This window comes from Callorhinus ursinus, unplaced genomic scaffold, assembly GCF_003265705.2.
Source record: "Callorhinus ursinus isolate GAN/ISIS: 27379988/994484 unplaced genomic scaffold, GSC_fseal_2.0 scaffold25, whole genome shotgun sequence".
NCBI classification, from domain to species: domain Eukaryota; kingdom Metazoa; phylum Chordata; class Mammalia; order Carnivora; family Otariidae; genus Callorhinus; species Callorhinus ursinus.
In genome coordinates, this window is record NW_027397087.1 from 36,748,123 (window position 1) to 36,762,281 (window position 14,159).

Below are 14,159 nucleotides of genomic sequence, written 5' to 3' on the forward strand. Positions count from 1 at the left end.
TGAGCACTGAGTAAAGAATTGTTGAATCACTGTATTGTACACCTGAAACTAACGTAAACTGCATATTAAAAATTGATGCATAAAACACTGATGCCCATAGGTGACTAGACAATAACCCTCAGTAGCAGATGGGAATTAAATTGGTAAATGTACAGAACTAGCCATAGTAGTAAAGGATAACAATTTTAATGTTACATGCATTGTTCTCTTAGAAGAAGTAGGTGCAGCCAGCTGTAAACAGGAATGGGTTTATATTTTTTCCTCAAGTTTCCCCTCTCTTTGTGTTTCAGCAGATAGCATTTTGCAGAACTAGAATATTCCAAAAGACTTTTCCTAATCACTTTCAGGACTTTTTCTTGATATTCTTCCAGTGGTAATGGGTAAATCTTTCGTTCTTTTAACATATAAAAAATTATCCTGGAAAAGAGAGATCAAGTTGTTAGAGGTGAAAGCGATTAAAGAGCTTACAGGTGCAGAAACCACCTGTGAAAATTACGCAGTCAGTGTTGAGAGCAGTCTATAGGCAAAGAAGCAGATGGTGTATCTTTTAGCTTTCATCTAAGCCAAAATTTACTATGTATTTTTCCTCCTCTCTTGCAGAATAACCAAGCAGATCTAGAGAATGCCACAGAGGTGCTTTCGGGCTACCTTGAACGAGATATTTCTCAAGATTCTCTGCAGGATATAAAGCAAAAAGTACAAGATAAGTACAGGTGAGATTTCTTTACCAGTTGTTGAGCAAAAGTTTCTGACCCTATGTCTTAGTGGTGAAGTTAGATGATGGTGAAACTTGGATTTAGCATATTCAGTAACTGTGTTGCTGCCATGTTTCCCACAGATTGCTTCTGTCTTTTGGGCAACGAATTGCAGATAGTAGTGCTAGTCAAGCATTTATCCCATTGGCAGGTTCTGCCTCTTCCATTCAGCTTTATCTACTTAGTTGCCACATTGTGAGGAACCTAAGGAAGGGCAAGTGGTTATTATGAGGAGGGATGATATTAGGGTGCTGGTTGTAGCCTGCGGATTCTGGGGTTCATGGCTATTGACAAGTGAGCTAACCAAGCTTTTTTAGAGTTTTTATTAGATTTGTTTTTTCTAAGGAGAGGATTACTTTGTCCTAGGGATAGAGGATACTTCAAAATGTGCTGCCTCTTAAGCTAAAGATGCAAAATGTCAGGGCGCCTGGGTGGCTCAGTTGGTTGAGCGACTGCCTTCGGCTCAGGTCATGATCCTGGAGTCCCGGGATCGAGTCCCACATCAGGCTCCCTGCTCAGTGGGGAGTCTGCTTCTCCCTCTGACCCTCCCCCCTCTCATGTTCTCTCTCTCTCTCTCATTCTCCCTCTCAAATAAATAAATAAATAAATCTTTTTTTAAAAAAAAAGATGCAAAATGTCTACTTTCTCAACATGGAGCTGTTTTCCCCAAAGTTGTTTCCTGACATACATATACTAATATCTTTTTAATAGTAGTAGGAAAATGCATTTGGAAGACTTGGAGATTTAGTCCCAAGTAATATTTTCACTTCCCTTAGTCAACTATAGTTACTACATTGTGTTTATGGTCACTTTCACAGTTAACAAAGATTTTATAGATGTGAATCAGTAACCCTTGAAATGATTTCTTTCTGAAACTATTATCTGTAGAATGACAGAATTGAATCAAATGCTTTCTAAAGGGACTTAGGGATTTCTTACAGTTTATTACTCTAGAATTAATTCTCAAAACTGGGAATCACAACTTTTGAAGAATACCTTTTTAAAATCAGAAAACGGTTTGTTGTGTACATCTAGACCTGAAAATGTGCCTGTTAAAAAAAAAAAAAACAAATGCTTCTTCCAGGTCTGGATAAACTGTAGGAGTGCCTTTAAAAATAAGTAAATGCCTCTTTTTTTATTATTGGAGGCTGACAAGTGTTTGTTTTTTCTTTGGTTGCAGATACTGTGAGAGTCGCCGAAGGGTTCTGTTGCAGCACGTGCATGAAGGCTATGAGAAAGACCTGTGGGAGTACATTGAGGACTGAGAGGGGCCCTGCATAAAATGAACTCTGAAAACTTTACCATCTAGAGTGCTCATGCAATTAAAACAAAACAAAACAAACACAAACACGGAGGCACTAAGCCTGTTCTGACACCTCTGGTCTGTAGTACCAGAATTCTGTTTTGTTAACGGAAAATTTAAGTAAATTATATTGTAATAAAAAAAGGTAGATAAACCATTGTACAACAGTATTCTAGGCCGCCAACAGAAGTGTGACAGACACACTAAAAGCCCTCCAACTTTAACTTGTAACGTAGCTTCATTCTCAAAGCTGACTCCTTTTTTTCTTTTTCTTTTTCCTGAGTATAGTACAGTTAAAATTTAAAACCGCTCCTTGACACTGCTTTTCATGTCCAAACCAGCCATTTTGTTGTACTTTGGTAAAGGACTTCTTCCCCTTCCTCCCCTACACATACAGATACACCCACACACACAGACTGACTCTCTTTCTCTCATACCCCAAGGTCATGAGTGAATTAGTGAATTAGTTCCTTGTAAAGAAAATTCTTGGGGCGGGGAAAGGGGTAGGCAGCAAGAGGAATTAAACAAAAAAACAAAAAACAAAAAACTTTGTATATGACTTTTAAAACAAGACAACACAGTATTTTTCAAAATTGTATATAGCGCATATGCATGGACAAAGCAAGCGTGGCACGTGTTTGCATAATGTTTAATTACAAAAAATATTTATTCTTTAAAAATCTTCAAGATTATGTCTATTTGCTGTGCATTTTCTTTCAGTTTGCTTTATCTTTCCAGGGTTGAGGGTTGGGATAAAGGTGTGTTGGTTTAGCACCTCTGGAAGACCTAACTAGAGCTCTGTGATTTTCCTTTCCTGAGATTACTTTGCCCTTTCTCGTTTTGATATGTCTGTTGCTGGCCATGGGCCTCATGCCTTGAATTCCAGCTCTTGATCAGGGACAGGGAGGTCAAGCTCTGACTAAATGCCATGGCCTGATAAGGGCTGCAACAGGGAGCTTTTTGCTGTCGTTCAAGAATGACCCAGTCCCCAACCTTCCCCCCCCGCCATGGCCTCATTCATCTACCTAAGCCTTTGTGCACCCGTGTCATGCACATACCTGAAGGCTTCCTACGCTCCCTGTCACATCCAGAGGAGATATTTCAACTTTTTTCTTTTTTTTTTTCCCCCTTAATTGCTGCTTTTGAGCCTTTTAAGATTTTAGTTATGGCTCTTCTCTCACCCCTTCTTTACATTAGGGTGTCAAATAGAATGTTTTTGCTTTAAATATAAATATAAATAAATAGCCATTCACTTAGTTTCAGATTGTGAATTTAAAATGGCAGATACTGAAATTGCTTGTGTGTGTTGCTGTGGGTTCAGTTTGAGGGCAAACACCCCTAGAACATAATATTCCCATCTAGTGCATTTAAATAGAAATCACTGAGTTCGCTTCTTTTCTATTGTCAGCAGATAGGAGAATTAATAATGCATTTTAGCTGTGATGTCCATTTTTATGAAATTTCTACTAAGAGCTATGTTAAAAGTAAAGGATGGTGGTGGTTTTATTAACTATATACCTGTTTAGGCCATTCTGGCTGTGGTATTTTTCAACAGGTCAGCATCCCTAAATCTGTCAGTTTTATACAGGAGTGCATAGTGAGCTAGGCAACTAGATCAAGAGGTCTTAATATTAAATACCAGTTTCCGTGACCTCTTTGTCTTCCTTTAAATGTCTTGCGCCTAGGGAGTGTTTACCATTTGTGAGGCAGCTTTGTCTGCTCTTGCATTGTACATCTTATTACTCCATTGGGAAGTAGGTTCACTTTCCTCTGGCCTTTTGCCTAAGTTAGGCTTTGCTGAATCAACCCTACTTTTCCTTTTAGAAAAAGGTTGTTACATGAGATGTACTTGCAACTGTTCTTTTCCCATCAAAAATCAAGTGAATGTTTGCTGAGTATATTATGCTGCTTCCTTAAACCACTTGTCGCTTTAGGATCAACTTCACCCATACCTTTTATCCCCTCCTCCCTTGCCACCTCAGGTGCAAATCTGAACTCAGTGTCTGCTTCTTCCATAGTCTCTTCTCCTCCCCTCTCCCCCGTCATTCATTTGACTTTATTTTAAATGACTGCATCAATCTTAAAAGACATTTATCAAAACTAAGGAGATTTTTTTTTTTTTTTAACAGAAAGCTTGAATGAGTTCCTTTCCCTGGTAACTTTGAAAAGCAGCCAGAGTTGCTATCTAGATATATGTGGCTCCCTTAAAATGTTTTGTGTATGTGTGGTGTTTTTAAAAATCTTACCAGTTAACTGCAGTATCTAGGTTTCAGTGTCATGAATCCTCTTTACATGCTGCCCTTGCAACAAGTATCCAAAAACCGTGTGTGCACTTCATAATATCAGCCCCCACCCATGGAGGAACAGTGCTTTTTAGAGATGCTTTTTAGTTTCAGTGTTGGCATATTACCTAAGGGTATTGCAGGTGTGGGTGCATTCCCTAATTTGTATGGATCAAGGTGAACTGGCCTTCTCTGAACTTCCAAGCTTTTAACAGCTATCTCCATATTTGACGGAATTCCCTGAGTTAATTGCTTTCAATATTAGTAGCTTCAGTGACCCCAGCTGCGATAGGCAAGCCATATTGTATGACAGCTTCCCTATTTCACCTACCTAAGTCTTTTTGTCAGAGGGCTCTATTCACGGTAAGCACCAGGGTCTCCTTGTCTTCTTGAGGGCAGTTACATTGTCTTTTGAAAGTGCATGCTTCATTTGAACAATTCATTGAGCAGTAGATGGACTTTAAATGATTTTCAATAAAATTTTGATCCAAAGCTCAGGATACACACAGTGGTAAAATTGAGTAGCATATAATATCATCAAACTCTAAATTCTGTGTAATTTGCTGCGACCCAGATTGTATGTTTTATGTGTGTTTAAATAAATATATTAAATACACATGTGTATACATACACACATATATAACAGATCCAAGACTGACTGACTTGATTTGAAATGGTTGAATCTGCAGTGTAAAATGTGGTTCAGCCATGATTAGGAACTGAAATTTAGTACAAGAGAGAAAAGGACTTGATGTAACAAAATCTTTTAGCTACAAATCCCGGTATAGAGCACTTGGGGGATGGGAGGGGGCGGGTTGGTGAGACAATCAGATTGGTAAATTGATTAAATGCTCCTAACCCTGTAATTTTGTGCATAGAGCACCCTGTGGTGTGGAAATAACTGTTCTTAGATTTTCATTGTAACTGGACTGTTCAGGTTGCCCAGAGGGAAAGAACATTCCTAATTCTAATAAAATAAACTTTTATTTTGTTATTCCATTAGTTACTTATGTTTATTTTTATAGTTTAAAGAAAAGATATATTGGTGGCCCAAGTCACCTATATTAATGTGCCTTATTCACTGTTCCTACTTAATATAAAATGATGAGATTTGGTTCAGTTTCTTTGCAGGGAACTGTGAATGAGACCATCCCCAACAATTAACTTGGTTAATGAAGCCTTCGGAGCATTTTCTGAAAGCTTTCCAATTTCTGTCTTGAACGTTGAATTTAAATTGCTCTTTGGGTTGTAACAGTGATATTAGATGCTCAGATTTTTGTCAATTTTTAAACAAAATATTTTAAAAGTCATTTAAACTCCCTCACGTTGCTTCCATTGAGCTCACTCTTAAAAGCTACTAAGTATCTCCTGTAGGGGTGGAGGGAGAGTTTTTTCTTAGAGAAGGTCCCCATAAATCGGAGATCTCCATCATTGATATTCTAGCCAAATCCAGATTTGAAGACAATTTAATTTGGTTTTATTTGGATCTATACTTACGAGAGTTCATGTATCACTTTTTATCTTCAAAGCACTTTAATTTCTACTACCATCTGCGAGAAGAAAATAAGGCTCAGTGAGGTTAAGTAACTTGCCCACGATTTCACAGCTTCTTCTATCTGGGACTCAATCAACATTGTACTACCTCTTTGTATATTAATTTGGTCTCAGAATGACCTAGCATTCAGTAGCTGGAAAGGTGGCTCTTAACTATAGCATTGTACTTTGAAACCGCATAAAAGACTATATAAACACCTGTCACTGCTACTGTTTGAGGAATGTTATGTACTATCTCTGACCTTTAATTTGTTGATGCAATTTCAACAAATGTGGCTCTATGTTTTGCCCAATCAAATGAAACCAGCCATGAGAAAATAGCCCTTCCCACCTTGCTGATTAGGACAGTCCTCATGGGAAGACTATCGCATGTGATAGTTGAGAGTAAAGGGTTCAACATTATTTGATTTGATATAGTGGCCAAGCAATTTGTAGTTAATTGGTCTAGTTATTTGTTCAAGTGAATTTTTAATATAAAGAATTTTGGATAGCCTACTAGAACTTGTTACAGAATTTGTTTTGTAAGCGATAACTGAAAATGTACAAACAACCGAAATCTACTTGTTCTCAGCATTTCTTGGAACTGGATGGCATATGGGGCTTTAAGAAGATAAGTAGTGAGCATTATGGGGAAATCTTCGCTCTTTCAGGAACAGGAAAAAGTGTGGGCCCCTCGGATTTTGTCAGGTTTCTTTGGGGGTAAAGTTGGTGTATTTCTGGTTCATTTTAAGGAATTTGCTGCTTAATCTCCCAAGATGAAATCACTAACCTGGAAATGCTCAATTTGGAAATAAATAGTGCCTATTGTAGGAGTAAACAGACAACTTCTGAGTTTTAATTTTTTGCTTATTGTGGAATTAAATCAGTTTCTAAGGCAACTGTTGGTCTTTCTCTAGGCAGCAGGTTGGGAAAAATACTATTGAGTTTTTTTTGAAAAGCAGTTTTCAGACTATGATTAACCACAGATATGCTTGTTTAGGGCCTTTTCAGAATAGGAGCCAATTAGTATGTAAGTCAATCACACATTGATATGTAGCAGCTCTGACAATACCAAACGCACTTTATTACAGTAATCCAGGGGTGTCAAGTAAGAGGAATCTCAAAATCATATCTACAAGAGCCAGGTAAATATTTTAATAGACTACTGTGGGCTAAGTGGGCTCTGAGAGGAGCATGGGAAATATTACATGAATTCTCAATTTTGAGATGTTGGTAATTCACAATATTCTTAAATGTAGGTCAAAAAAAATTACACTTGGGCCATACTGTTTTTCAGTTTGTGTTAATCTTGGGTTTGCTGCTGAATGCCACTGTCCATCTGAGACACTGGAATCACTAAGCAGAGTAAAAACTAATGCCCACGTTGCACCCCATAGAGATTATGATTTAATCACTTTGGTTGTGCCCTGGGCATCAATAATTTTTAAAGTCCTATCCTTACTCCTATCCCTGATGATTATGCAACACAGTCTGAGACATGCAGACAACGTTGGGACAGTTGATCTAGACGTGTATAGTTTCAAGGAGGGAGTATAGGTGAGCACTCTAGATCATAAAGGACAATGGACCTGTGGCAAATTCACAAGCTCAGGAAAGGGCTATACTGTAGGCCCTAGCTGAGTGGGGTTTGTGGATTGGTGTCTTCTAAGGGTCTAGTGCAAAGTACCCAATTTGTTTTCTGTCAGTTTTCTGGTATGTGGTACGCCTTGGAGAAAATAATTCGTTTCACAAAACCAAAAGAACAGTGGAACTGACGAGCAGAGTAGGATGTTCCCATCAGTTGGTAATATATTCTCTTCCCAAGGGGGAGGAATCTGTCTGGGGAGTAAATTAGTGTAGAGTCTGAACAAAGGTAGTTGAATGGGTTATTAGCAAAGCTGTCATTAAGCTATTTGTGCCAAGTCAATGTACTTAATCACTGAGAGTTAAGTTCAGAGCACTTGAGAGTCTCCAGGTTATCACCGTTGTTTTCATTCTTGTGTCTTTTAAAACAGTGGATTTTCTTGTTTTTATTCCCAGTGTGGTGTAGTGGGAAAAAAATCTCAATATTAGCCATAGTTTTTTATGGGTTTTTCTTTTGTAAAATGGGGATACTAATAGGAGCCCTACCTTGCTGAGTGCTTCTTGCCAGATGCCTTATATTATTTATATCTTAGAAGCAGCCCTAAAAGTAGACATTGCTATTCTATTTTATAAATGAGAAAACAGGTTCATGGACGATTAACTCAAAAATTAGAGTTTGTGGCAGGGTCCTGCTTGTCTAATTCCATGTGTTCATTCCATCATGCTCTATTGTCTGTTTTATGGGGATATTGTAAGAATCAAAGAAAATTAGTTGGAAAACAAAGCCTAGTTATAAATAATAAGCATACTAGTACTAATTTAGACCCCAAAAAAAGATCCAGAGTTGTCTCAGAGACTCCCAAAGGCAGGATGAGATCGGACCCAGGAACTAAACTGGCATTGTGTATCTTTTGTACATCCACATCATTCTAACAGCTTCTGCTTTTCCTGTCAGCTACCCTGTAGCCCCCAGGTGTTACATATTAACTGTGCCAGACAAATGAGAGAACCAGACAGCTGTGGGCCAGGATCATCTGTACAAATGTGGCTCCTGAGAGCTTACCCCTATGGGTTGGGAGGCAGATCTTGGGAGGTCATGGTTTGCTAGCTGCATGTCACAAAAATTGTCTTCAGCAAAACCAAAACGCCCTGAAATTGTTTTAAAAATAAATGTAAAGAATTAGTATATAGTAGGCAATTTTGGCTAACTTATTTAGTGTTTACTAACTGCTTCAGGTCCATATTTTTTTAAACTCACAATCCTGGCTGGCTCAGTTGGAAGAGCGTGTGACTCTTGATCTCAGGGTTGTGAGTGTGAGCCCCACATTGGGTGTAGAGCGTATATTAAAAATAAAAAAATAAAAATCCTATGAAAGAATTACCATACCCATTTTATAAGTAAGAAAATAGAAGCTCAAAAAAGGTGGGTAATTTTCCTGAGGTATTCCTTTTGTATATGGCAGAATGAAAATTCAAACCTAGAATCCTTCAGTGATACCCACAGTATCAAGCACTGTTCACTGGAGGTACAGCAGTGAACAGAGTCTGCTGGTTTGTCTGAAGCTATTAACCCTGATTCTACATAAAGACTCAATGGATTGTCCAAGGTCCCCCAGACAGTGGCAGAGCTGGAAGCACATTTTGACCATTACACTGTATTTCATCACACTAGTTGCTTTAGACAGCCTGGCCAAAAGTACCTGCTAAAATTACCTTCACTGGCTAAGGGATTTCCAGCCTTAGATTGCCCTGGAGACTCAATGACCAGTTCTTATTTTTGGCTCTTCTCTCCTCAAAATGTTTCTTTTGTTGTTAACTCAGATACTGTACTAAGAAGGACCCAAAGTATGCCTTTTTCTGCCTCACATTTGAGAACCACCCTAGTGTTTTAATGAGAGTTAAGAAACAAGCTTCATATTCTCAAACCCTCTTCAGAAGGCCAATCTTACCTATGGTGAGCTGGTTTCCTATGCACAGAGTAACATTTCTTGGCTTGGTGTCTTCTTTGGCACCTGTATAAAAGTTTGGTATTTGCTTTTCAAGCTGCCTGCTTTTTGCCATGGAGTATTCGAGTTACTTTCAGGTTAGGAGTTCTGAAGGTGATCATAGGAATATAAAATTAATTCTGTATAGTAGACAGTTAATTCTCCAGAGAGCTCTCTAGGCTTTGTAGATTTTAGATTGACTTCCGATGGCTAATGTTGGCTTCTGTATAAGAATAAAGCGGTGCCCTAGAAGCCACTGAAGTGTGTATTAAATGGCTATTTCTTAGAATTGTGAATCTGGGGGTTGTACAGTGAGGATTCGGTTCTGTGGAATCAATGGGCCATGGTGGGATTCCTGGGGAGTGAGCAAACAGCATAGGATTTCATCCTAAATTTTCTGAGGGACAGAATCTAAAAACACCACCTACTGAATTTTCCAGCTTACCCTTACAGGGAGGCTCCCTATGTGTACTCTCCCTCTGCAGGTCACATCATTTGCTCAGAGGGAGTACAGCATAAAACGATACCCAGCATTTATGGAGCACCTCTTGTGGGCCTACTTGGGCAGTAGACATTCTGATGGAATGCTCTAAAATTGTAAGTTCTTGCATATGCTCTCAAGTCATTTATAACCTAATTGCTGGTCTTCCTGGTATGAACAAAGTTGTTTGCTCATTAATAAATTCCTACCATATAACCCTGCCTTGTGGTTCATTTCTACATAACTAGAGCAAATACTAAAGAGTTTTCTAATAAAAAAGAAAGCATAACCCGAGTGTCCCAACAGCTTTGGGGAAAGATGCCTGCTTTGGATAGGAAATGAGTTTGTATCCAAAAATCCTGCACCTGGTTTGGAGCATTGTAAAGGTCACGGCTGCAAATGTCAAAGAATGGGCTTAATGAAGAGTGATAGTGTTCTATATGCCTTTGAAGAATTAATTTTTGCTTTTTCTTTTATACTAGCTTGCAATAGAGTAGGTTAATTATTGTACCATCTGTTCGTGTTAAAATCATGTTAGTACAAGTCAGTGCCTTACGATGGTCAAATGGTTGCCCACTAACCAATGGAAATAAACTATTATTTCAACAAAATTGCTTCATAGATTCTAAATGCTATTTCCTTGAGACACTCAATTGTGTGTCCTTTAAGATAAATTCTATAATCAAGGTATAATCAAGATAAATTCTACAATCAATCATTCTATAATCAATCTACAATCTGAACAGACACGTAGGAAGGAGAACAAATCAGATAGGTTAGTAAAGGTTTGGAGACAGATGCTCCTGGAATAGGAATCCTCCACTCACTTTTATTTTAAATTAATGTATAGAAATCAATATTTCATAAAATGCACACATCTTACATGCTAAGTTTGATGTTTTGACAATTGTATACACCTGTGTAATAACCCAGAAGAAGATGGAGAACATTACCATTAACCCAGAAAGTTCTCTTGTGCATCTTTCAAATAATCTCTTCTCCCATCCCTACTCCAGTGACTATTTGCTATTTTCTATCATTAAAGATTTTGCCTACTTTTGGATTTTATAAAAATGGAATCATATAATATGTATGCTTTTGCATCTCTCCTTTCACTTAAAATGCTCTAAAGATTCAACAATATTGTATATTTTGGTAAATTATTCTTTATTGCTAAGTAGTATTTCATTCTATAAATATACCACAATTTTTTTTATCCATTCTCCTATTGATGGACTTTTAGATTGTTTGCAGCTTGGGGCAATTATGAATAAGGCTGCTATGTATATTCTTATGTAAATTTTAAATTTTGTTTTGTGGATACATGTCTTCATTTATCTTGGATAAATGCCGAAGAGTAGAAAATTACTGAGTCATATGGTAAGTGTATGTTTAACTTTTTAAGAAACTGCCTTCCTGTTTTTCAAAGTGGTTTACCATTTTGTATTCCCATCAGTGATAGAGTTCTAGTAGCTCCATATCTTTGTCGGCATTTACTGTTGTTAATGAGTGTTTTTTTTATTAGCAATTTTAGTCGGTATGAAATAACTCTGATTTTAATTTACATTACATTTCCCTGATAATGATGTTGAGCACTTCTCATATGCTTACCTTACATTTGTATATCTTTCATGAAGTGTCTTTCATGTCTTTTCCCATTGGATTGTCTTTTTGTGATGATTATTCTATGAATTCTGGATACAAGTCCTTTAACGGATATATGTGCTGTGAATTTTGTTGTTTGTAGACAATGGGTTATCTCCACTTATTGGGATATTTTGATGAGCAGGAATTTTTATTTTGATAAAGTCTATCTTACCAGTTTTTTCTTTTATAGCTTTATGACCTCCAGGTCACAAAGAACATATTTTCTTCTAAAAGTTTTATGGTTTGGGGTTTTATGTTGAGGTGGATCACAGATGGTCTATGATCCATCTCAGTGGTTTTAAGCTTTACATCTTTGGTTTGGAGTTTTACATTTAGGTATATGATCCATCTCAAATTAATTTTTGTGTTCAAAATGAAGTTTATTTCAACATGGATATCCAGTTTCAGCAACATTTGTTTTAAAAATTTTTTCTTCACCAATTAGATTGACTTGGCAACTTGGTTGAAAATCAGTTGACTGTGTGGTTATTTATAGACTTTCTATTCTTTAATCTGAAGAAATTCTTTTAGCATTTTTCTTGTAGTTTCTCTGGAGATGAATTATCTCAGCTTTTATCTGTCAGAGGATGTTTTGTGTTTTTTTATTTTTTTTAAAGATTTTATTTATTTATTTGACAGAGACATAGCAAGAGAGGGAACACAAGCAGGGGGAGTAGGAGAGGGAGAAGCAGGCTTCCCCACGGAGCAGGGAGCCCGGTGTGAGGCTCGATCCCAGGACCCTGGGATCACGACCTGAGCAGAAAGCAGACGCTCAACGACTGAGCCACCCAGGCGCCCGAGTCAGAGGATGTTTTTGTTTTACTTTTATCTTTGAGTGGTATTTTATTTATTTATTCGACAGATGAGAGACAGCACAAGCAGGCAGAGTGGCAGGCAGAGGGAGAGGGAGAAGCGGCTCTCCGCCGAGCAGGGAGCCGGACGCGGGGCTCGATCAGAGGACCCTGAGATCATGACCTGAGCCTAAGGCAGCCGCTTAACCGACTGAGCCACCCAGGCGCCCCTGGATATAGAATTCTATGTTGACCTTTTCTTTCTTCTTTCAGTACTTTAAAGAAGTCATTTATTTATCCTCAGGTGTCATTTGTTTCTGGTCAGAAGTCATCCTCCATTTTTATTTTTTTACCTGTGCATAATCTAGGTTCACCTTCCCACCCCCCATGATTATATCTGCTCTTTATCTTTGATCTTCAGCAGATTGACTACAGATGTTTTTCCTTGTATGGAGTTTACCTAATCTCTTGGATCTGTGTTGATGTTTTTCACTAATATTGGATATTTCTTGTCCATTATCTCTTCAAATATTTCTCTTGTTCCATACTCTCTCACCTCTCTTCTCCTTCTGGGACTCCCCCTTCACATATACTAGATGATTTGATATTATCCTACAGATCTCAGATGATTTTCCCCACATTCTTTTCTCTTGTTCTGTTTGGATACTTTCCATTTAGCTGTCCTTAAGTTCCCTAAATGCTTTCCTGTTAACTCCATCTAATGAATTCTTTATTTCTGATACTGTATTTTTTTTTAAATAAAGTGGTTTTTTTTTTTAAGTAAACTCTACATCCAACGTGGGGCTTGAACTCATGATCCTGAGATCAAGAGTCACATGCTTCACTGACTGAGCCAGCCAGGTGCTCCTGATACTGTATTTTTCATATCTAGCATTTCATTATGTTTGCATAGTTAACATGTGTCTGCTAAAATTTCCCATTTCTTCATGAATGTTGTCTACATTTCCACTAGATTTTTTAGCATTTTCATCATAGCTATTTTAAAAACCCTATCTATTGATTCCAGTGTTTGGGCTCCCCCAGAATTTTTAGCATTTTAATCAGAGTTAAGATCCTGATAATTCAACATCTAGGTTGTCTCTAGTTCTGCTTCTATTGAACCTTTCCTCTGTTTCTCATTTTCTTACTTTTGCACATGCCTTTGATTTGATTGTATGCTGGACATTTTGCACACACACACACACACACACACACACACACACACACACAAACAGGAGAAACCGAAGGAAATATTACTTACCTTCAAAATGGGGCATGCCCATTTTTCTTTCAACCAACTTGAGTAGTGGCTCAGTTAACCTAGGTCTGGGCTTTATTGTGGCTTTAGTTTAATTCAGTTCACCATTAGCTTTAAATGTTTTGAAGGCAGAATCAGCACTTTCCCTTCAGTAAGTCCTGGGTTTGGGACATTGGCAAGATTCCAGAGATCTGACTTAGCTTCACAGCCAAGTCATCATCAATCAGTCTTTGGAAATGTGAGAGATCTCAATGCAGACAAAGTGACCTAGCTGCCAGGTTTTTTTGGTCACTGGAATGGGGCATGCGGAGGTGTTTCTCTCCCTTCCTCTATGTGCCCTACCCTAGTCTTTTGAGGAATAATGCCCACAGTGCTTTGGGGATGGATCTCTCAGCTCTCCTGCCCCACTCTTAACCTTCAAAGAGTGCCTCTGATGGATTTCTCAGTGTTCCTCCTTTGTTCCCTCCTTTTTAATGGGCATCTTGCCCTTGGGAGAGGCTCCACTTACCTCAAAGGCAGGACTAATCTTTCAACTCTTCT

At 38.1% G+C, this 14,159-nt stretch overlaps 1 protein-coding gene across 1 annotated transcript in view; it reads left to right on the forward strand.

Annotated features, from left to right (window-relative positions):
• The window catches only part of ARIH1 (ariadne RBR E3 ubiquitin protein ligase 1), a 117,625-nt gene extending 112,291 nt beyond the window's left edge, over positions 1–5,334 (forward strand). The window contains exons 13-14 of the mRNA XM_025884608.2: positions 601–713; positions 1,936–5,334. Of these exons, the coding sequence (XP_025740393.1) occupies positions 601–713; positions 1,936–2,020 (198 nt within the window). The 3' untranslated portion in view covers positions 2,021–5,334. The remainder of the gene's footprint in view (positions 1–600; positions 714–1,935) is intronic.
• The last annotated feature ends 8,825 nt before the right edge of the window (positions 5,335–14,159 follow it).